This window comes from Oncorhynchus masou, chromosome 11 (genome assembly GCF_036934945.1).
Source record: "Oncorhynchus masou masou isolate Uvic2021 chromosome 11, UVic_Omas_1.1, whole genome shotgun sequence".
Lineage (NCBI taxonomy): Eukaryota > Metazoa > Chordata > Actinopteri > Salmoniformes > Salmonidae > Oncorhynchus > Oncorhynchus masou.
This window is the reverse complement of record NC_088222.1, coordinates 19234659-19259338: the sequence shown is the minus strand read 5'-3', so window position 1 is coordinate 19259338 and position 24680 is coordinate 19234659. Positions and strand designations below refer to the sequence as shown.

Below are 24680 nucleotides of genomic sequence, written 5' to 3'. Positions count from 1 at the left end.
CCGCTCAGTCAAACTGCTCTATCAAATCATAGACTTAATTATAATATAATAAACACACAGAAATACGAGCCCGTTGGTCATTAATATGGTAAAATCCAGAAACTATCATTTCGAAAACAAAACGTTTATTCTTTCAGTGAACGGGTGGCATCCATAAGTCTAAATATTGCTGTAACATTGCACAACCTTCAATGTCATGTCATAATTATGGAAAATTCTGGCAAATTAGTTTGCAACGAGCCAGGCAGCTCAAACTGTTGCATATACCCTGACTCTGCATGCAATGAACGCAAGGGAAGTGACACAAATTCGCTAGTTAATATTGCCTGCTAACATTAATTTATTTCAACTATATATACAGGTTTAAAAAAATATACTTCTGTGTATTGATTTTAAGAAAGGCATTGATGTTTATGGTTAGGTACATTCGTGCAACGATTGTGCTTTTTTCGCAAATGGGCTTTTGTTAAATCATCCCGTTTGGCGAAGTTGGCTGTCTTTGTTAGGGAGAAATGGTCAACACAGTTCGCAACGAGCCAGGCGGCCCAAACTGCTTCATATATCCCGACTCTGTTGTACAGAACGCAAGAGAAGTGACACAATTTCCCTAGTTAAAAGAAATTCATGTTAGCAGGCAATATTAACTAAATATTCAGGTTAAAAAATATATACTTGTGTATTGATTTTAAGAAAGGTGTTGATGTTTATGGTTAGGTACACATTGGTGCAAAGACAGTGCTTTTTTTGCGAATGCGCTTGTTAAATCACTCGTTTGGCGAAGTAGGCTGTGATTCGATAAGAAATTAACAGGCACTGCATCGATTATATGCAACGCAGGACACGCTAGATAAACTAGTAATATCAACCATGTGTAGTTAACTAGTGATTATGTTAAGATTGACTGTTTTTTATAAGATACGTTTAATGCTAGATAGCACCTTACCTTGGCTCCTTGCTGCACTCGCATAACAGGTAGTCAGCCTGCCACACAGTTTCCTCGTGGAGTGCAATGTAATCAGCCTTAATCAGTGTCCAAAAATGCAGATTACCGATTGTTATGAAAACTTGAAAATCAGCCATTCCGATTAATAGGTCGACCTCTAATGCGGAACAAGAATATAATTTGTTTACATCCCTGCTAGTGCACACTTCTCGTTTGCCAAGATATTCCATCCACCTGACAGATATGGCATATCAAGAAGCTGATTAAACAAGATTATTAGACAGGTGCACCTTGCGCTGTGGACAATAAAAGGCTACTCTAAAATGTGATGTTTTGTCACACAACAATGCCACAGATGTCTCAAGTTTTGAAGGTGCGTGCATTTGGCATGCTGACTGCAGGAATGCCCACCAGAGCTGTTGCCAGATAATTTAATGTTAATTTCTCTACCATAACCCCCTCTAACATTGTTTTGGTAGTATGTCCAACCGGCCTCACAACCGCAGACCAAGTGTAATCACGCCAGCCCAGAACATCCATATCTGGCTTCTTCACCTGCGTGATCGTCTGAGACCAGCCACCCGGAGAGCTGATGAAACTGAGGAATATATCTGTCTAATAAAGCCCTTTTGTGGGGAAAATCTCATTCTGATTGGCTGGGCCTGACACTCAAGTGGGTGGGCCTACGCCCTCCCAGGCCCAACCATGGCTGCGCCCCAGCCCAGTCATGTGAAATCCTTAGATTAGGGCCTAATTTATTTATTTCAATTGACTGATTTCCTTACAATGAACTATAACTCAGTAAAAATGGTTGAAATTGTGAAGTAAATACAGTACCAGTCAAAAGTCTGGACACACCTACTCATTCTGAATGTCCTTGAGTCGCCCAACCAGAGCTCAGACTTGAACCCGATCGAACATCTCTGGAGAGACTGGAAAATTGCTTTGCAGCAATGCTCCCCATCCAACCTGACAGAGCTTGATAGGATCTGCAGAGAGAAATGGGAAAAACTAACCAAATACAGGTGTGCCAAGCCTGTAGTGTCATACCCAAGAATAATCAAGGCTGTAATCACAGCCAAAGGTGCTTCAACAAAGTACTGAGTAAAGGGTCTGAATAGTTAAGTAAATGTAATATTTCAGTTTATTTTTAATACATTTGCAAAAAAATAGATTTTTTTTTTTGCTTTGTCATTATGTGGTATTGCGCGTAGATTAAGGGGGAAAGATATTTTATCAATTTTAGAATAAGGCTGTAACGTAACAACATCTGGAAAAGGTCAAGGGGTCTGATTACTTTCCGAAGGCACTGTACAAACACCAGCCACATTGGACAGACAGAGCTAGCTGACAACATGCAGAGGTTGGAGGGGGTCTAATGACTGCAGCCAGCTGACAGCAGATGGAGGACTAAAAAAGGAGCCTGTACAAAAACACCTACAGTTCAAAAGGAGGCAACACTGTTAGCTAGTGAATGGAAGCCTGTTCAATGTTACTGGTCTCTGAGTGAGAAATGTGTTTGATAATTACATGCTGGAGTGAGATGAGCAGAGGGAATGCTTTTATATTCATTCACTAGCACTGCTGATATTAGGGTAGTCGCTTGATGGATGTGGACCATATTTATGTTTGAGATCTGAAGGAAACAACACACACAACTATATAAACCACATCAGAGACATGAAAAAGCACGGGGAAGAACATGAGTGATTCATTACATGCCAAGCCTTGACAAACAGCAGCTCACACACCATCTGGATTTGCATTGTTGGTTTCCTTTGTTCTTGTCTTTTTTCCTCTTTTGTTCTTTATGAAGGTTGTTGGCGCATCGGGTGGGTTGTGGTGTTGATTGGTTTGGATGGGGGTGGGGAATACCAGTCAGAAGTTTCGAACACACCTACTCATTCAAGGGTTTTTATTTGTACTATTTTCTACATTGTAAAATAGTGATGACATCACAACTATGAAATAACACATGGAATCATGTAGTAACCAAAAAAAAGTGTTACAAAAAAATCTAAATACATTTCAGATTCTTCAAATAGCCACCATTTTCATTGATAACAGCTTTGCACACTCTTGGCATTGTCTCAACCAGCTTCATGAGGTAGTCACCTGGAATGCATTTCAATTAACAGGTGTGCCTTGTTAAAAGTGAATTTGTGGAAATACTTTCCTTCTTCATGTGTTTGAGCCAATCAGTTGTGTTGTGACAAGGTAGGGTTGGTAGACAGAAGATGGTCTTTTACCAAATAGGGCTAAGTCCATATTATTGCAACAGCGCAAAGAGAAAAGACAGTCCATCGTCACTTCAGTCAATCCGGAACATGTCAAGATATTTGAACGTTTCTTCTAGTGCAGTCGCTAAAACCATCAAGTGCTATGATGAGGAGGAAGGAAGACCCAGAGTTACCTCTGCTGCAGAGGATAAGTTCATTAGAGTTACCAGCCTCAGAAATCGACAATTAACTGCACCTCAGATTGCAGCCCAAATAAATGCTTCACAGAGTTCAAGTAACAGACATGTCAACGTCAACTGTTCAGAGGAGACTGCATGAGTCAGGCCTTCATGGTCTAATTGCCGCAAAGAAACCACTACTAAAGGACACCAATAAGAAGAGACGTGCTTGGGCCAAGAAACACGAACAATGGACATTAGACTGGTGGAAACCTGTCCTTTGGTCTGATGAGTCCAAATGTTAGATTTTTGGTTCTAACCGCCGTGTCTTAATGAGACGTAGAGTAGGTGAACGGATGATCTCTGCATGTGTGGTTCCCACCGTGAAGCGAGGAGGTGGTGGTGTGATGGTGCTTTGCTGGTGACACTGTCAGTGATTTATTTAGAATGCAAGGGACACTTAACCAGCTTGGCTACCACAGCATTCTGCAGCGATACACCATCCCATCTGGTTTGCGCTTAGTGGGACTATCACTTGTTTTTCAACAGGACAATGACCCAACACAATCACCCGTCCTCAACCCAATTGAGATGGTTTGGGATGAGTTGGACCGCAGAGTGAAGGAACAACAGCAAACAAGTGTTAAGCATATGTGGGAACTCCTTCAAGACTGTTCGAAAAGCATTACAGGTGACTAGCTAATGAAGCTGGTTGAGAGAAGACCAAGAGTGTGCAAAGCCGTCATCAAGGCAAAGGGTGGCTACTTTGAAGAACCTCAAATATATTTTGATTTGTTTAACACTGTTTTGATTACTACATGATTCCATGTGTGTTATGTCATAGTTTTGATATCTTTATTATTCTACAATGTAGAAAATAGTAAAAAATAAAAACCCTTGATTGAGTAGGTGCTTCCAAACTTTTGACTGGTACTGTATGTACAGTGCATTCGGAAAATATTCAGACCCCTTGATATTTTCCAAATGTTGTTACATTACAGCCTTATTCTTAAAGGGATTCAATTGTTTTTCCCCACTCATCAAGCTATACACAATACCCCATAACGACAAAGCAATTTTTTTTTGAAATTTTAGCAAATGTATTAAAAATAAACTGAACTATTACATTTACATAAGTATTCAGACCCTTTACTCAGTACTTTGTTGAAGCACCTTTGGCAGCAATTACAGCCTCGAGTCTTCTTGGATATGATACTACAAGCTTGGTACACCTGTATTTGAGGAGATTCTCCCATTCTTCTCTGTAGATCCTCTCAAGCTCTGTCAGGTTGGATGGCAGCGCTGCTGCACAGCTATTTTCAGGTCTCTCAGAGATTCTCGATCTGGTTGAAGTCTGGGCTCTGGCTGGTCCACTCAAGGACATTCAGAGACTTGTTCCGAAGCCACTCCTGCATTGTCTACGCTGTGTGCTTAGGGCCATGGTCCTGTTCGAGAGTGCGGTCCTGATCCTTTCATCAAGGATCTTTCTGTACTTTGCTCCATTCATCTTTCCTTCGATCCTGACTAGTCTCCCAGTCCCTGCTGCTGAAAAACATACCCACAGTATGATGCTGCCACAACCATGCTTCACCGTAGGAATGGTACCAGGTTTCCTCCAGATGTGACGCTTGGCATTTAGGCCAAAGAGTTCAATCTTGGTTTCATCAGACCAGAGAATATTTTTTCTCAATGTCAGAGTCCTTTAGGAGCCTTTTGGTAAACTCCAAGCAGACTGTCATATGACTTTTACTGAGGAGTGGCTTCTGTCTGGCCACTCTACCATAAAGGTCAGATAGGTGGAGGGCTGTAGAGATGGTTGTGTAGTTACATATCAAAATGTGGAAAGGGGAAGGTGCCAGAATACTTTCCGAAAGTACTGTAATTTGGCGGGGTTATTATGATCTATTCGCTGTTTAAAATGGTCTTTTACTGGGATAAAAGTAAGCTTGTTACCAGAGACAACTCATCTGAACGGGTCTTACAATAGATATCGTTATGATTGTTCAGGTTCACCATCAGCAACATTTTTACGTACACAGGATAAAGTTCCTCATTTCATAACAAGGACAGCAATCCACTTTTGCGAGGCGCCAAAGCTGGAGGAGAAAAGAAGCTCACTCCAAAACACCTTCCAAAAGGTCAAAACAATTAGATTTTGAGATGGGGGTGAAAGCCAAAGTTGTGCTATATATTCATTGGCTATGACATAGCTCATTTGTAAATTATAAATATTTATACAATACTAGCTCAAACACTTAATCTGCAAAAATGACAAGATAATTACTGGGTGATGGTGATTTCAGAACCAAAGTGTGGGGACAAAAAAACATTGGAGGGGGGCTACATTGCCCCCCTCCTAATCTGATAGTGGTAATGGGATGGTAAATGCCTAGTCTCCCTTATGGCTAAGCTCAGGTGCCTAGATAATACATACACCATAGACATACATATTTTACTCACACACAGTCAGTTCCAGCTCATAGAGGCCCAGCTCATGAAATCCATCAACAGCAATTTTTTATTTGGAAACTGGAAAATGAATGTGTTTATGCAACTAATGTAAGGGCATCGAATCGTATCGAACCAAAATGCACCGATTTGTTCTCAAATCAAACCACCAAATAGTAGCAAACTGAAGCATATCGTTCCTCTATCAGAGCCCATGTATCTGGATATGTATTGAATTGTCTTGAAAGGGTAAGATGTACATCCCTAGTGCTTTCAAATATTCTCCTCAATAATAATTGTCCGGGAAGCTCTGGATAAGAGCGTCTGCTAAATTACTTAAATGTAAATGTAAAGCAGAGCCATCGGAGTAAGTCTGGATCGGAGTACTGCACATAAACATAATACAGCTCATTACCCACCAGTGGGTCTGGGAATTGCCAAGGAGCCCTCATGATACTTTGGTGCTTATACAATATGTACTGCGATTCTCACGATTCCATACAGTGCCTTGCGAAAGTATTCGGCCCCCTTGAACTTTGCGACCTTTTGCCACATTTCAGGCTTCAAACATAAAGATATAAAACTGTATTTTTTTGTGAAGAATCAACAACAAGTGGGACACAATCAGGAAGTGGAACAACATTTATTGGATATTTCAAACTTTTTTAACAAATCAAAAACTGAAAAATTGGGCGTGCAAAATTATTCAGCCCCCTTAAGTTAATACTTGACTTCCGGCGCCGACAGAGATGGCCGCCTCGCTTCGCGTTCCTAGGAAACTATGCAGTTTTTTGTTTTTTTACGTATTATTTCTTACATTAGTACCCCAGGTCATCTTAGGTTTCATTACATACAGTCGAGAAGAACTACTGTATATAAGATCAGCGTCAACTCACCATCAGTACGACCAAGAATATGTCTTTCGCGACGCGGATCCTGTGTTCTGCCTTACAAACAGGACAAAGGAATGGATCGCATGCAGCGACCCAAAAAACGACTCCGAAAAAGAGGGAAACGAGGCGGTCTTCTGGTCAGACTCCGGAGACGGGCACACCGTGCACCACTCCCTAGCATTCTTCTTGCCAATGTCCAGTCTCTTGACAACAAGGTTGATGAAATCCGAGCAAGGGTAGCATTCCAGAGGGACATCAGAGACTGTAACGTTCTGTGCTTCACGGAAACATGGCTCACTGGAGAGACGCTATCCGAAGCGGTGCAGCCAACGGGTTTCTCCACGCATCGCGCCGACAGAAACAAACACCTTTCTGGTAAGAAGAGGGGTGGGGGCGTATGCCTTATGGCTAACGAGACATGCAATGAAAGAAACATACAGGAACTCAAATCCTTCTGTTCACCTGATTTAGAATTCCTCACAATCAAATGTAGACCGCATTATCTACCAAGAGAATTCTCTTCGATTATAATCACAGCCGTATATATCCCCCCCAAGCAGACACATCGATGGCTCTGAACGAACTTTATTTAACTCTTTGCAAACTGGAAACCATTTATCCGGAGGCTGCATTCATTGTTGCTGGGGATTTTAACAAGGCTAATCTGAAAACAAGACTCCCTAAATTTTATCAGCATATCGATTGCGCAACCAGGGGTGGAAAAACCTTGGATCACTGTTACTCTAACTTCCGTGACGCATATAAGGCCCTGCCACGCCCCCCTTTCGGGAAAAGCTGACCACGACTCCATTTTGCTGATCCCTGCCTACAGACAAAAACTAAAACAAGAAGCTCCCACGCTGAGGTCTGTCCAACGCTGGTCCGACCAAGCTGACTCCACACTCCAAGACTGCTTCCATCACGTGGACTGGGACATGTTTCGTATTGCGTCAGATAACAACATTGACGAATACGCTGATTCGGTGTGCGAGTTCATTAGAACGTGCGTTGAAGATGTCATTCCCATAGCAACGATTAAAACATTCCCTAACCAGAAACCGTGGATTGATGGCAGCATTCGCGTGAAACTGAAAGCGCGAACCACTGCTTTCAATCAGGGCAAGGTGTCTGGTAACATGACCGAGTACAAACAGTGCAGCTATTCCCTCCGCAAGGCTATCAAACAAGCTAAGCGTCAGTACAGAGACAAAGTAGAATCTCTATTCAACGGCTCAGACACAAGAGGCATGTGGCAGGGTCTACAGTCAATCACGGACTACAGGAAGAAATACAGCCCAGTCACGGACCAGGATGTCTTGCTCCCAGGCAGACTAAATAACTTTTTTGCCCGCTTTGAGGACAATACAGTGCCACTGACACGGCCTGCAACGGAAACATGCGGTCTCTCCTTCACTGCAGCCGAGGTGAGTAAAACATTTAAACGTGTTAACCCTCGCAAGGCTGCAGGCCCAGACGGCATCCCCAGCCGCGCCCTCAGAGCATGCGCAGACCAGCTGGCTGGTGTGTTTACAGACATATTCAATCAATCCCTATACCAGTCTGCTGTTCCCACATGCTTCAAGAGGGCCACCATTGTTCATGTTCCCAAGAAAGCTAAGGTAACTGAGCTAAACGACTACCGCCCTGTAGCACTCACTTCCGTCATCATGAAGTGCTTTGAGAGACTAGTCAAGGACCATATCACCTCCACCCTACCTGACACCCTAGACCCACTCCAATTTGCTTACCGCCCAAATAGGTCCACAGATGATGCAATCTCAACCACACTGCACACTGCCCTAATCCATCTGGACAAGAGGAATACCTATGTGAGAATGCTGTTCATCGACTACAGCTCGGCATTCAACACCATAGTACAGTCCAAGCTCGTCATCAAGCTCGAGGCCCTGGGTCTCGACCCCGCCCTGTGCAACTGGGTACTGGACTTCCTGACAGGCCGCCCCTAGGTGGTGAGGGTAGGTAACAACATGTCCTCCCCGCTGATCCTCAACACTGGGGCCCCACAAGGGTGCGTTCTGAGCCCTCTCCTGTACTCCCTGTTCACCCACGACTGCGTGGCCACGCACGCCTCCAACTCAATCATCAAGTTTGCGGACGACACAACAGTGGTAGGCTTGATTACCAACAACGACGAGACGGCCTACAGGGAGGAGGTGAGGGCCCTCGGAGTGTGGTGTCAGGAAAATAACCTCACACTCAACGTCAACAAAACTAAGGAGATGATTGTGGACTTCAGGAAACAGCAGAGGGAACACCCCCCTATCCACATCGATGGAACAGTAGTGGAGAGGGTAGCAAGTTTTAAGTTCCTCGGCATACACATCACAGACAAACTGAATTGGTCCACTCACACAGACAGCATCGTGAATCAAATCAAATCAAATTTATTTGTCACATACACATGGTTAGCAGATGTTAATGCGAGTGTAGCGAAATGCTTGTGCTTCTAGTTCCGACAATGCAGTAATAACCAACAAGTAATCTAACTAACAATTCCTAAACTACTGTCTTATACACAGTGTAAGGGGATAAAGAATATGTACAGAATGAGTGATGGTACAGAGCAGCATAGGCAAGATACAGTAGATGCTATCGAGTACAGTATATACATATGAGATGAGTATGTAAACAGAGTGGCATAGTTAAAGTGGCTAGTGATACATGTATTACATTCTTCTTGCCACTCTTCCATAAAGGCCAGATTTGTGCAATATACGACTGATTGTTGTCCTATGGACAGAGTCTCTCACCTCAGCTGTAGATCTCTACAGTTCATCCAGAGTGATCATGGGCCTCTTGGCTGCATCTCTGATCAGTCTTCTCCTTGTATGAGCTGAAAGTTTAGAGGGACGGCCAGGTCTTGGTAGATTTGCAGTGGTCTGATACTCCTTCCATTTCATTATTATCGCTTGCACAGAGCTCCTTGGGATGTTTAAAGCTTGGGAAATCTTTTTGTATCCAAATCCGGCTTTAAACTTCTTCACAACAGTATCTCGGACCTGCCTGGTGAGTTCCTTGTTCTTCATGATGCTCTCTTCGCTTTTAACGGACCTCTGAGACTATCACAGTGCAGGTGCATTTATACGGAGACTTGATTACACACAGGTGGATTGTATTTATCATCATTAGTCATTTAGGTCAACATTGGATCATTCAGAGATCCTCACTGAACTTCTGGAGAGAGTTTGCTGCACTGAAAGTAAAGGGGCTGAATAATTTTGCACGCCCAATTTTTCAGTTTTTGATTTGTTAAAAAAGTTTGAAATATCCAATAAATGTCGTTCCACTTCATGATTGTGTCCCACTTGTTGTTCTTCACAAAAAAATACGGTTTTATATCTTTATGTTTCAAGCCTGAAATGTGGCAAAAGGTCGCAAAGTTCAAGGGGGCCGAATACTTTCGCAAGGCACTGTATATGTCAGGGATCTCCAACGGGCAGATTTTAGTTGGCCCCCCACGTTTTCTGCGCAAAAAGATAATAATAATAATAATAATAATAATAAATTAATATTGTTGGATATAAAAGACTGTAAAAACACCAGCAAATCAGCTCTAAGTGATTTTAATTTTGGAAATCTGTTCCAAAGTACTCCCACCCATAAGAGAGATATATATGTGATAGTATACAAATGTAAGCAAGGTTTGAAATTATTATGTTTTAGTCAAATATTATATCTGCTTGGGATTCTTGCGTTCAATTTGTAGTCTACAAAAATTATTCGTAATTATGTTCCGGACCCCTGATCATCCGCTCAAGAAAAGAAAATGGCCCGAGGCTGAATCTAGTTGATGATCCCTGCTATATGTATTGCAACTCAATACTGCGAGTTTATTGCGATTTAATGTTCCAAACAAATTGCTCACTATATGTCTGCTGCAGAGAGACACGTTTTGATCAGTCAGGGAAATAAAAGTGCTGAAAACGTTGGCTCTCTATTTAAAAAGATCGAGAACAAGCTATAGGATGAAAAATTCCTGAGTTATGGCAGAGGTACAGCCGACTAGCCATCTCTACAGTAATTTGTTTTACAAATAGATACTTGGAGTCAAATATCGATATAGTATAGAACAAAAATAATATTGTGATATGCAACTATCGGTTCCACCCCCCCATTACTATCCACCAGAGAGAATAATGTATGCTTCCCAAGCCACACTGCTCATTTCACAGTAGAAAGACAGCAATTAGAAACCAGGTGCAAACACAAGAGCCAACAAATATAGTAGAACACAATAAAAAGAAATGGATGCTAAAATGCAAGGACTATTTCATAACAGAGATGGGAGATAAAGTATCTTGTCATTACATAGGCCTAAGTAAGTTACAAAGAGGCTTTAGTTTCTGCCCAGAGAAACTGTTCTGGTATGTGGTTTCTCTCCCTGCAGACAGGGACACTGTCAGGATCAGATCATTTTGGCCTGGTCAGAAAATACTATTATGTCATTTGGGGTTGTGACTCATTGATGAAATCACTAGGCGGTGACATTTTGGTCTCAGTGTAAAACAACCTGGTTGAAAGTCTTGATGCAATACTCAGCAGCAGAGCAGACCATAGCATTCTCATTATCTCATATCTACTTCTAAAGCATTAGGCTAGTAATTAAGCCATCCATGACAGAGTAACCTTATATTTGCATTCAAAGACATGCTAGGCCTATATTATCTTACATAAAACTGAAAAAAGTTAGTAAAGTTAGCACAAGATGTAAAGCAAGCATATAAGTTGCATGTTGGCTTATAATCGGTTCTTACCGATGCACACGTCTAATTTGCCCTTGATGGCAGCCTCGTGGAGTGGTGTGTAGTTCCAGCTGTCCCGGGCGTTTGGGTCGGCACCCTGACAGAGGAGCAGGCTGACCACCTCAGCGTGACCAAAGGAACAGGCATTATGCAGAGGGATCAAACCTCCATCATCACGGGCGTGAACATTGGCGCCTGTCTCAAGGAGGTGCTCTACAACATCCTTCCTCCCAAATCCTACAAAGTAAAGGAAACGGTGGAAAGATTATCAGGTGTGCTGGGCCAGTTCCATGCATAAACGCTCACTTAGGTGGCCCCCTGACCAAAACATAGGAATAATTGTATACATATACAGTACCAGTCAAAAGTTTGGACACACCTACTCATTCAATGGTTTTTCTTAATTTTTTCTATTTCCTACATTGTAGAAAAATAGTGAAGACATGTAATACTACATGACTCCATATGTGTTATTTCATAGTTTTGATGTCTTCGCTATAATTCTACAACATAGAAAGCAGTAAAAATAAAGAAAAACCCTGGAATGAGTAGGTGTGTCCAAACTTTTGTATTCAGACCCTTTGCTATGAGACTCGAAATTGAGCTTAGGTTCATCCTGTTTCCAATGATCATCTTTGAGATGTTTCCACAACTTCATTAGATTCCAGACCTGTGGTAAATTCAATTGACTGGACATGATTTGGAAAGGCACACACCTGTCTATATAAGGTCCCACAGTTGACAGTGCATGCTAGAGCAAAAACCAAGCCATAAGGTCGAAGAAATCGTCCGTAGAGCTCCGAGACAGGATTGTGTCGAGGCACAGATCTGGGGAAGTGTACCAAAAAATGTCTGCAGCATTGAAGGTCCCCAAGAACACAGTGTCCTCCATCATTCTTAAATGGAATTAGTTGGGAACCGCCAAAACTCTTCCAGAGCTGGCAACCCGGCCAAACTGAAAAATCGTGGGGAGAAGGGCCTTGGTCAGAAGAACCCGATGGTCACTCTAACAGAGCTCCTCTGTGTGGTCTACAGCCCTCCACCTATCTGACCTTTATGGTAGAGTGGCCAGATGGAAGCCACTCCTCAGTAAAAGGCACATGACAGCCTGCTTGGATTTTCCAAGAGGCACCTAAAGACTCTCAGACCATGAGAAACAAAATTCTCTGGTCTGATAACAAAATGGAACTCTTTGCCCTGAATGTCAAGCATCACGTCTGGAGGAAACCTGGCACCATCCCTACGGTGAAGCATGGTGGTGGCAGCATCATGCTGAGGGGATTTTTTCAGCGGCAGGGCCTGTGAGAACAGTCAGGATCGAAGGAAAGATGAATGGAGCAAAGTACAGAAAGATCCTTGATGAAAACCTGCTCCAGAGCGCTCAGGACCTCAGACTGGGGCAAAGGTTCACCTTCCAACAGGACAACAACTCTAAGCACACAGCCAAGACAATGCAGGAATGGCTTCGGGACAAGTCTCTGAATGTCCTTGAGAGCCCAGACTTGAACCACGATCGAACAGCTTCCTGAAAATAGCTATGCAGCGACGCTCCCCATCCAACCTGACAGAGCTTGAGAGGATCTGCACAGAATCTGCACTCCCCAAAAACAGGTGTACCAAGCTTGTAGCGTCATACCCAAGAAAACACGATGCTGTAATTGCTGCCCAAGGTGCTTCAACATAGCACTGTGTAAAGGGTCTGAATACTTATGTAAATGTAATATCTCTGTTTTTTATTTATACATTAGCAAAAATGTCTAAAAACCTGTTCTTGCTTTATCATTGGGGTAGTGTATAGATTGATCAATTTCAGAATAAGATGTGGAAAAAGTCAAGGGGTCTGAATACTTTTCAAAGGAACTGTGAGATATATATATATATATTATATATATATTTTAGGAACTCAGTCATAGTCTCAACTTACTATTGTGATTAACAGTAGCAGAATACACAAGTGCATTTCTAAATTTGGTTGTCCTTCAGCAGTTTCTCTTGTTATGTCAAGCAAACTCAATTAGCCATGTCATCTAAACATGTTTAGATTAGATTTGTGGTCTAGCCATCAAACTTGTAATAATCATGGCTAGGGTTGCAAAGGGGAGGAAACTTTCGGGAAATTTACGGAAATTTTTCAAGGGAAGTTAAGCCCTGGAATTTGGAGAATTTTGCTTAAATTCTTCAAAAAAGTTAGCTATTAACAGTGAACCTTTTTTGTGGGGTACAGAAGCCAATTCCAGGTCTTGTGGCGTAATTTTGGTTAAACTATCTCCAATTCAATGGAATTGCAACCCTCTGCATGCACAGTGCATTCTTCCATCACATGTACAGCTGATAATCAAGATATTGGGCACTAATGAGATGCTATTGAGCCCGCAATACTACACTGTCTGAGCCAAGGACTACATGATTTCCGGTAAATTTTGATAACAACACTGGGTGGGGTGAATATATTTTATTTTACATTTATTGTTAACAAGTTAATAGTAGCCTACAGCAAGGTGTGTTTAAATCATTTCTACCTTGTTAACAATTTCTGCGAGTTAGTTTTTGCTATCATGTGGGTTTTAGCTTGCTTGAGCCTGCTAACTGAGGTGTGTTAATTCACCTGTTTCCATACATATTCAAATTTAAAACATGTATTTTACAAAGGAGTTGTTTAATCGAACTGCTTAACCATTTATCTGAACATGGAATTGTATTTGTTTTTTTAACTTATTTGTTTTTCTAATCATTACAGGAAAATGCCACGGGCACTATCTGATGTGTGGAGACATTTCACAGCAGCGAATGTAGAAGGAAAATGTGTACATTTGCAAATACTATGCCAAATCATATGTGAAGAATGCAACAAAGATGCAAAATCATCTGGCCAAGCGCATAAAGTTCCCTCAGCATTCACAACAAGCAACCTCTGACAAAAGTCCCTCTACTTCTATTCAAGCTGTGTATGCAACTGGTTCATCTCTGATGCTCACAGGCAATGTGTATTGGAAGAGATTTCTGAATTGTCTTCGCCCAGCATACACCCCACCAACCAGACATGCTTTATCTACTAATTTGCTGGATGCAGATATCAAGTAAAGGTCAAGCAAATCATAGAGAAAGCAGACTGTATTGCGATTATATCTGATGAGTGATCAAATATTCATGAGTAAGGAATAATTAATTACATCTCCTCCCCTCAAGCAGTATTCTACAAGAGCACAGACAAGGGACAACAGACACACCGGTCTCTACATTGCAGATAAGCTGAAGGCAGTCATCAATGACCTTGGACCACAGAAGGTATTTGCACTGGTGACAGACAATGCTGTGAACATGAAGGCTGCTTGGTCTAAAGTGGAGGAGTCCTACTCTCACATCACAACCATTGGCTGTGCTGCTCATGTATTGAATCTGCTCCTCTAGGACATCATGGCACTGATGAACAATGGATACACTCTACAAGAGAACCAAAGAAATGGTTAGGTATGTGAAGAGTCATCAAGTTATAGCAGCAATATACCTCACCAAGCAACGTGAGAAGAATAAGAGCACCACGTTATAGCTGCCCAGCAACACCCATTGGGGTGGTGTTGTCATCACGTTTGACAGTCTCCTGAAAGGGAAAGAGTCTCTCCAAGAAATGGCCATATCACAGTCTGCTGATATGGTCTGTCCCATCAAGAGGATCCTCCTGGATTATGTATTTTGAGAGAGAGTGGTAAGCAGCCTGAAACTCCTGAAACCTATAGCAGTAGCCATTGCACGGATTGAGGGCGACAATGCCACCCTGTCTGATGTTCAGACTCTGCTTGCAGATGTAAGAGAAGAAGAGATCAACAGGGCCTATGGTGTCATCACTCCCGTGTCTCGCCACCTTGGTCTGGATGAGGGCAAGGTTCTTGGCAGTCTGGCAAAGTACACTTCCAAGCAAGGGCTTTGGGATGGAGATGAGATATGTTAGCACGACTGCCATATTGCATCAGCCACCTGGTGGAAGGGACTTTGTGGACCTGAGGCTCTTTCCCATTGTCTCAATCATTCTCCAAATCCCACCAACATCAGCCGCCTCAGAGCGCAACTGGTCCTTGTTTGGGAACACACACACACCAAAGCACGCAATAGGCTGACCAATAAAAGGGTTGAAAAATTGGTGGCCAGCCTTACAACGAGCCATCCTCAACAGGGTTGGAAAGAGGAGTGCCAGGGAGAAGGCATGGAAGCCTGAGCGGAAGACAACCAAAGCTTTAGTTTCTCGACTATCATTTTACAGATGCATGTTGAAAACATTTTTGGGAAATGCGATGGATCATTGGGGATCATTCAATATTCCCTTTATTTTGTTGTTAAGTGAAATCATCCCATGTGAAGAGTCAACTCATTTACTTAAAATTCAATTCATAAATTGTTTTTATTTCTATTGGAAAGACGTAATAATTTGCAATTACATCTACTTATGATAAGGTAAAAGGTTTATGTTTGTCTCCATATGATATGGTAAATGTATCCAATGCAAAAAAACCACCTACATTTAAATGGTATTAATTAGCATATATTCCCACGGAAAGTTTCCACCTCTGAAAATTCCCCAAAATGTGCAACCCTATCATGGCAGAATACTGACTGGGAACACAGGGCCCGTGCCCAGTGGCCCTGCCCTCCAGGGGGGACACATTGATTGTGTTAGACAATCTCACACATATATCATATTAAGATGGCAAAGGTCATTAAAATGTAAACAATTGCAGGTAATCTGCTTAACTGAAAAAATATATTTTAAAAATTTGTGAGAGCCCCCCCCCCCCCCAACTAAATCTTGCTTAGGGGCCCTAAAAGGCTAGAGGCAGCCTTGAAGGTGCGTTTACCATCCATAGGACGCACTGCCACGAATGTATCACTAATACAGTGTAACACAACCTTCTATCATTATTTAACATATTTCCTTTGTTTATTATGAGAAGACATAATGGTTGTGTGTCACATCTACTTCTGTATTTTTTGTTTGCCTGCCAAATTCCTTGTTTAATACAAGAATATCTTACCAAGCCAACGTGCTAGTTAGTGATCTACAATTGTTTTTAGATTAATTACGCTGGCTGCCTGACTACTTGGCAGGGCCTGTACTTTTTTATTGCAACTTGCTGACTACAACTTTCTGGCTAATAGCACCCCGTACCCCTACCCGAAGGGGGAGTCCATTTTGTTTGACTAGCTGGCTAGGTCCTTTCGACAATCTAGCTAGCCGAACATTAGCTAACTAACTATCCAAGTTTGTAACCAACGTTTGTTAACTAGCTAACAAACCGAGTGGGCAAGATATCTATAAGAGGTTGGCCTAAGAAAACTTGTTAGTTAAGTAGTTAACTATTTACCGAAGTAGTTGGCTAGCTACTAGTTAGCAAAACAAACCAGCTCGTCATAGTGAGCATAACATGACAATACCGGTCGCCAATACGCCGTCGTTAACGCTACCTGCAGCGAAGTGCAGAGGAGTGGATTTTCGACCAGCCATGTCCTTGGCATTGACGTTAACCGTATCCACCAGCCTCTTCACCCGCGATACATCCCCAGTGCGACAGGCTTCAAACAACTCTCTGAAAGCCCCGCTTGTGCCGCAGTCGCCGCCCGCGGGGCTAGTGCTGCCCGAGTTAGGACTGGGGCCAGTGCTGATGCCACCCCCGGTGGTACTAACGTTAGAGGAGCTGGTGCTACTGCTCAGGGCTGGGGCAGGGATATCGGGGGAGGCCGGAGTTAACTCCTGATCACCGGCGCTGTCTAGTTCAGCACCGGGAACTGTAGGAGATCCCGGAGGTGTGGGGGAAAGATAAGTACTGCGAGATGGCGAGCATATGCTCTGTTGTTGCTGCTGAGAAGGGCGACGAGGCGCCGCCATTTTTTACAACAGTCCCACTGGGAACAAGAAATATATTGGCTAAACTTCCTGGAAGTGGAAACTGTAACTTCCGGTTTCGATTGTCAGCAGTGAAAATCGCCCCTAAAAATATTTTTATAACAGGCTTTCAAAACAGTATGTTCTAATATTTTTCTAATGTTGTAATCCCACATTTCTGATAAAGGAGCGTGTTATTTATAACAGTTTATTGTTGCTCTTTCAACCAGATAGACTAGCCAATTAACCAATACAATTCGATTTGAATAGACTAGGCAGGGAACCGGGGTGAGGCTATATAGCTGCTATACTATATAATCAACCTTTACATTTTTGCACTGTACACAACCCACAGAATAGCATAAATCGTCTGTCCTATGAGATAAGGAAAATTCATTAAACTTAACACAATTTTCCTCTAGTCTAACTCTCTCTCCTCTGCTCTCATCCTTCTAGACCTATCGGCTGCCTTCGATACTGTGAACCATCAGATCCTCCTCTCCACCCTCTCCGAGTTGGGCATCTCCGGCGCGGCCCACGCTTGGATTGCGTCCTACCTGACAGGTCGCTCCTACCAGGTGGCGTGGCGAGAATCTGTCTCCTCGCCACGCGCTCTCACCACTGGTGTCCCCCAGGGCTCTGTTCTAGGCCCTCTCCTATTCTCGCTATACACCAAGTCACTTGGCTCTGTCATAACCTCACATGGTCTCTCCTATCATTGCTATGCAGACGACACACAATTAATCTTCTCCTTTCCCCCTTCTGATGACCAGGTGGCGAATCGCATCTCTGCATGTCTGGCAGACATATCAGTGTGGATGACGGATCACCACCTCAAGCTGAACCTCGGCAAGACGGAGCTGCTCTTCCTCCCGGGGAAGGACTGCCCGTTCCATGATCTCGCCATCACGGTTGACAACTCCATTGTGTCCTCCTCCCAGAGCGCTAAGAACCTTGGCGTGATCCTGGACAACACCCTGTCGTTCTCAACCAACATCATGGCGGTGGCCCGTTCCTGTAGGTTCATGCTCTACAACATCCGCAGAGTACGACCCTGCCTCACACAGGAAGCGGCGCAGGTCCTAATCCAGGCACTTGTCATCTCCCGTCTGGATTACTGCAACTCGCTGTTGGCTGGGCTCCCTGCCTGTGCCATTAAACCCCTACAACTCATCCAGAACGCCGCAGCCCGTCTGGTGTTCAACCTTCCCAAGTTCTCTCACGTCACCCCGCTCCTCCGCTCTCTCCACTGGCTTCCAGTTGAAGCTCGCATCCGCTACAAGACCATGGTGCTTGCCTACGGAGCTGTGAGGGGAACGGCACCGCAGTACCTCCAGGCTCTGATCAGGCCCTACACCCAAGCAAGGGCACTGCGTTCATCCACCTCTGGCCTGCTCGCCTCCCTACCATTGAGGAAGTACAGTTCCCGCTCAGCCCAGTCAAAACTGTTCGCTGCTCTGGCCCCCCAATGGTGGAACAAACTCCCTCACGACGCCAGGACAGCGGAGTCAATCACCACCTTCCGGAGACACCTGAAACCCCACCTCTTCAAGGAATACCTAGGATAGGATAAGTAATCCTTCTCACCACCCCCCTTAATGATTTAGATGCACTATTGTAAAGTGGCTGTTCCACTGGATGTCAGAAGGTGAATTCACCAATTTGTAAGTCGCTCTGGATAAGAGCGTCTGCTAAATGACTTAAATGTAAATGTAAATGTCTGTGAAATTCAGTTTGCACATACTGCACATTGACTAAGCATGATATGTCCCTATGCAGATCACATTTTTCACTTAATCTCAAGTAGCCTGAGTCACTGCTAGGCTGCCTGTCCTGATATTGACATGGGCATGAATATGAAGCATATCTAACAGGCAATATCCGTTTCAGAAAAAAAGCTTTCTTGCATGACTTGTATAGGAAATTTAATTTTCAATGAGCAGCTGAAATCACTGTCAGTCAGGTTGGCCTATATAGTTGTTCTGCCTTGCCATTCATAGCCTTGCAAATTACATATGAAAAATGAAAGCTATTTGAAAACTAGTCTATAGTTACAATGGTGAAAATTGACATTCTGCAACCATTCTGGTCCTGCCCATTTGAACGTAAGCCTATGCTTTTTTAATCTTGGAGTTTTTTTTATTATTTTTATTTTTTTATTTCACCTTTATTTAACCAGGTAGGCTAGTTGAGAACAAGTTCTCATTTACAACTGCGACCTGGCCAAGATAAAGCATAGCAGTGTGAACAGACAACACATTGTACACGGAAATCTTATGGGAGACGTACTAATGACCTGCTGGGAAACACATAGGGAAGAAAATATACCCAATATCATCACAGATATGTGCACAGCCTATTCTATTACTGAACATCCAAATGTAGAAAATTACTCCCACGGTGACACCCAGTGGAGAACTTAGGCAAAGACAGGAAAGTTCCTGAAGACACTGGAGCTACAAGAGAAAGAATATAAAAGCTGTGAAACTCCCACTGCTTTGACAGAATCCAACACTGAACACACGGTACAATCTCAGAGCAAGGGGACTCAACATTAAAATTGACTGAAGATGCTGTGCTCCCGAGTATTCCAGTCTTCCCTCAGCCCATTGATGGACTTCTACTGGCCTGTGTGCAGTCTTTGGCCAGAGGTCCAACTTCTTCTCTGCCAGCGGTATTTACTGCTGAGAAACATGCTGGAGATCAAGAGCAGTCTGGAGCTAATGGAGAAACATCAGCAGAACATCTTTGGAGAGATGGACCATGTCCCAGCCTCTGTGGTCATCCAACCAGTCTCCTACACGCTGGAGAAAGAGAGAGAGGGTTTTGCCCTGGATACTAAAGACTTCTCCCCAGAGGAGCTGTCTGTCAAGCAGGTGGGCAGGAAGCTGAGAGTCAGTGGGAAGACAGAGAAGAGGCAGGATGATGGGGAAGGCTCTTACTCTTCCAGATGCCAGGAGTTCAGACAGGAATTTGATCTGCCTGATGGGGTGAATCCTGAGACTGTCACCTGCTCCCTGGATCATGATGGGAAGCTCCACATCGAGGCTCGAAAGAATCCATCATCTGCTGAGGAGGTGGCTGAGAGAGTGGTGCCCATCAACTGTAGCCTGGATGTGAAGATGCCACAATTCCTCAGCTCACAGACAGAGGGCAGCAACATAGAGGGCAGAACCTCAGACACATAGGAGAAACAACAGAACACTATTTCACATAAAGACTGATCATATTATTATGCTATTTTTTATTTGACTGGATGTTACATTTTCTAATCTATATTTTTATGGTTATGAAACTGTATGCATTTACATTTCATATCTTGTAACAATCAATCTGAGATGCTATTTAATTGAATCAATCAAATCTATACATAATATTGCAGTCATTATCAACTCTTCAATTAATATCAACATAATGAGAATCGATAGAGGGGCTAAAGGCTGGCCTAAAGACTGACACTGTCTTCTTTATGGATTTTCTTGTTTTTCTACTGAATTATCTAAATGTCATGATATGTTTTGATAAAATGTGTAGTTTTGTTACCCAATACAATGTTCAGTATACTTCTCAGACAGTTGTGAAATTCTTTTTTGTGAAATATACCATTTCATTATGTTAGTTAGAGGGAAGTATATTTAACATTCAGGCCCATATTTTTGTTTATATATAAGCATATCATTATTAACATAAATAATCAGAAAAACAGTGTAAGTTCAGGACAACCTTACCAGACCTTTAATTGCAGTTACATGTTCAGGTCATGGGATAATTTCTTACTCGTCATCTTTTTTGATATGCAGTGTTCACACTGCTCTTAACCTTTTACAGTGTTGTGAGAAATAGTTCAGATATGTCAGGATCTCTTCAGTGATATCATGACGACAACAACATGATTGGTGTAATCACTGCTACCACTCCACTCCTATGAAACTCAGATATTCTCTAGCACATTGGAACACTGTGAATATGACACTAACACAGACAGACACACACGGAACGATCCAGATCCTAGTAAATCACTATTATAATTCCTAATTCTTTGCACATAATATACTGTACATACACATAACCTGTTTGTGCACATTTTGTTTAACTAAATTACTCTAACACCATTTTGTTTAACTACATTACTCTAACTACCCTACAACCTTTTAACTACATTACTCTAACTACCCTAACAACCTTTTAACTGCATTACTCTAACACCATTTTGTTTAACTACATTACTCTAACTACCCTACAACCTTTTATCTACATTACTCTAACTACTCTAATAACCTTTTAACTACATTACTCTAACACCATTTTGTTTAACTACATTACTCTTCATGAAATCAAACTCTGTCTTTTGATCCACTATTTGATTTTCAAGGCATCTATTGAAATGGAAAGTTTACCAGGCCAGAGCATACCCATCATACCAACTCAGGGACATGATTTAAATGGAAAAATATTAATTACCCAAATGCAACATACTGAAATACTGGTTTGTTTAACGACATTACATCAAACAAGGCAAAACATTGTAAAAAATAAAATAATAATAATACATTTATTGACTGTGCATAAACATTGGCTTTACATTCCATGCCGTTGAGAATTATTGACGTTGCATTTATCAAATTTGACAAAGAGCAATTTACCCGAGATAATTCACTGATGTCTGTACTGACTAGTATTCATGGGAGTTGTATATTATTGTCCAGCCATAAAGTTAATGGTATTAGTTATATCATGATACAGTGTCATCATAATCAGTCCTTCTTGGGCTCTGCCTCTACAGCAGTGCTCTCAGCTGCAGCGCCGGGTGAGGTTATGGCAGGTAAGCAAGTGATAGGAACCACTCTCTCATTGCCTTCTGTCACAGCAACCACTTTTGGAGCCTGGATCTGTAGCTGTCCATCGTTCAAAGAGCAGGTGACAGTCTCAGGATTCACACCTTCAGGCAGATCAAACTCCTGTTTAAACTCCTGGCATCTGTAAGAGTAGGAGCCCTTTCCATCATCCTGCTTCTTCTCTGTCTTTCCACTGACTCTCAGCTTCCTGCCCACCTGCTTGACAGACAGCTCCTCTGGGGAGAAGTCTTTAGTGTCCAGTGTCAGTGCAAAACGGTTGTTTTCTTTTCCCATCTGGAAAGAGATTGGCTTGAAGTCAGTTGAAGATAATGGGCCTTCAATGTCTTCAAAAATCTTTTGGTGCAGTCGTTGCATATATTCCATATTGTGCCTCATCTCCTGCATATTTCGCATAATTTCCTGCTCCATCTGGAAGAAGAGAGGCCGTGTCTCTGGCCAGAGACTGCGAACGGGCCAGTGAAAGTCCATGAAGGGGCTCATTGGGCTCATTGGATTGAGGGAAGGCTGCATCATGCTGGGGCAAAGCATCTTCAAATCAACTCTGTCTGTGTCGTTTCTGCTGGTCTCTGTTGGTCTCGTCTCTGAGTGTGTTTCTGAAAGCTTATGTCCGGAGCAGACTAGGGCTCACAGCTTTTATCCTGTCCAGTGGAAAGTTCCAGTAGCATTCCATTTGACTGCTACATTAGTGTGTTATGACTACGCAACTTCTGTCATACTCCAAAACAAGCCCCTGGTAATACTTCAGTCTAACTGCCAAATGCCTCTGGGATATATCTTTGCTCTATTTACAGAGTGACCACAGAAGCAGGTCGGAGTCGCAGGGGCACATAACGTCCTACAAAGTTAGAAAGGAATCTACAACAGCTGCTTTGTCATGCTGCCATTTTCTGTTCCTGAATAACCTTTTCCCCTGACAACAAATCCAAAGTATTCCTGATATCACTGTGCTTATGAAGATAACATATATCTAATATATGGTTTTGCCTTGAGTGATAGACATGGAATGAATGACAAGTGCACTTCAGAAATCTGTTCCCCTTATTGATATGACTTGCAGTAAATACATTAATATAGCTTCAGTCAGTATTTAACTTCCCTCAACACTTGTCGGATGTGACCCTGAAATGTACACCCCCACTGACGACATTGCTTCCTTACTCTGTCTCTAAATACAGCTATGTGGTTGTTGAGAGAGAAGATCACACAACCAAAAGATTATTCATAGTGTGTATTGGGTAGCATAATTAGTCACCACCTGTAATGCAATATTATGCTCGATTTGACTGTAGAAGAACTGTTAAGATTCTATTTGTGGGATTTTTCCAGCAACTTCTCCAAGTTAATTAACTGTTTAAAGGGGCACTTGATCTGGACACAGACTATTGCCATGGCCAATCAATTTTAAGGAACATATGGGAAGATGTCATAAGAGAAAAATGTGTTACTGTATTCCTAAACCATGGCAGCAGATTAAATCCACTGAGCTTTTGGAGGAGACACAATAGGGCTGAATATAAATAGGGACTATGACACAACATATTTGGGTTTTCTCAGACCTTTGTCAGGGTTACAGTAGGTCATTTTCAATGACTTGCCAAAGACTGGGACTGAAATATTGTATGTGAAATAAGCTCAAAACAACTGTTAAAAGTACTGTTGGTGCATTTATTGGTACACAAAAATACATTTAGTTTACATTTTATTGGGTAACAAAACAACACATATGAACATGAAATTTCAGAGATAATGTTATAAAAAAACATGACAAAAAATTCAAAGATGAGATTTGAAGTGAAAATAGGTTCAGTCTTTAGGCTATCAACTTTTTGTTGAGATATTGATTCCTCTGAGTGTCTATGTTGCTGCCCTCTGTCTGTGAGCTGAGGAATTGTGGCATCTTCACATCCAGGCTACAGTTGATGGGCACCACTCTCTCAGCCACCTCCTCAGCAGATGATGGATTCTTTCGAGCCTCGATGTGGAGCTTCCCATCATGATCCAGGGAGCAGGTGACAGTCTCAGGATTCACCCCATCAGGCAGATCAAATTCCTGTCTGAACTCCTGGCATCTGGAAGAGTAAGAGCCTTCCCCATCATCCTGCCTCTTCTCTGTCTTCCCACTGACTCTCAGCTTCCTGCCCACCTGCTTGACAGACCACTCCTCTGGGGAGAAGTCTTTAGTATCCAGGGCAAAACCCTCTCTCTCTTTCTCCAGCGTGTAGGAGACTGGTTGGATGACCACAGAGGCTCGGACATGGTCCATCTCTCCAAAGATGTTCTGCTGATGTTTCTCCATTAGCTCCAGACTGCTCTTGATCTCCAGCATGTTTCTCAGCAGTAAATACCGCTGGCAGAAAAGAGGTTGGACCTCTGGCCAAAGACTGCACACAGGCCAGTAGAAGTCCATCAATGGGCTGAGGGAAGACTGGAATACTCGGGAGCACAGCATCTTCAGTCGATGTTAATGTTGAGTCCTCTTGCTCTGAGATTGTACCGTGTGTTCAGTG

The 24680-nt window shown here is 42.7% G+C and overlaps 4 protein-coding genes across 8 annotated transcripts in view; 1 reads left to right on the top strand and 3 right to left on the bottom strand.

Moving 5' to 3' along the window:
* The window catches only part of LOC135548271 (poly [ADP-ribose] polymerase tankyrase-1), a 179774-nt gene extending 162435 nt beyond the window's left edge, over window positions 1-17339 (bottom strand). For 4 of the 5 annotated variants that reach the window (XM_064977694.1, XM_064977696.1, XM_064977695.1 and 1 more), the window contains exons 1-2: window positions 16900-17339; window positions 11458-11682 (exon numbers count right to left, since the gene is read on the bottom strand). In XM_064977694.1, the coding sequence (XP_064833766.1) occupies window positions 11458-11682; window positions 16900-17320 (646 nt within the window). In that variant the 5' untranslated portion in view covers window positions 17321-17339. The remainder of the gene's footprint in view (window positions 1-11457; window positions 11683-16899) is intronic. The other variant, XM_064977698.1, reaches the window with a different exon arrangement.
* Window positions 17340-18941: 1602 nt separating this feature from the next.
* Window positions 18942-20887, top strand: LOC135548274 (heat shock protein 30-like). Its single transcript, XM_064977700.1, has one exon. It carries the CDS (start codon window positions 19888-19890, stop codon window positions 20503-20505), a length of 618 nt encoding a protein of 205 aa, XP_064833772.1. The 5' UTR covers window positions 18942-19887; the 3' UTR covers window positions 20506-20887.
* A 142-nt stretch (window positions 20888-21029) lies between these two features.
* LOC135548273 (heat shock protein beta-11-like) lies at window positions 21030-22823 on the bottom strand. Its single transcript, XM_064977699.1, has one exon. The coding sequence runs from the start codon at window positions 22699-22701 to the stop codon at window positions 22072-22074; it is 630 nt and encodes a 209-aa protein (XP_064833771.1). The 5' UTR covers window positions 22702-22823; the 3' UTR covers window positions 21030-22071.
* A 1160-nt stretch (window positions 22824-23983) lies between these two features.
* LOC135547813 (heat shock protein 30-like) lies at window positions 23984-24680 on the bottom strand. The gene has a single exon (XM_064977051.1). It carries the CDS (start codon window positions 24620-24622, stop codon window positions 23984-23986), a length of 639 nt encoding a protein of 212 aa, XP_064833123.1. The 5' UTR covers window positions 24623-24680.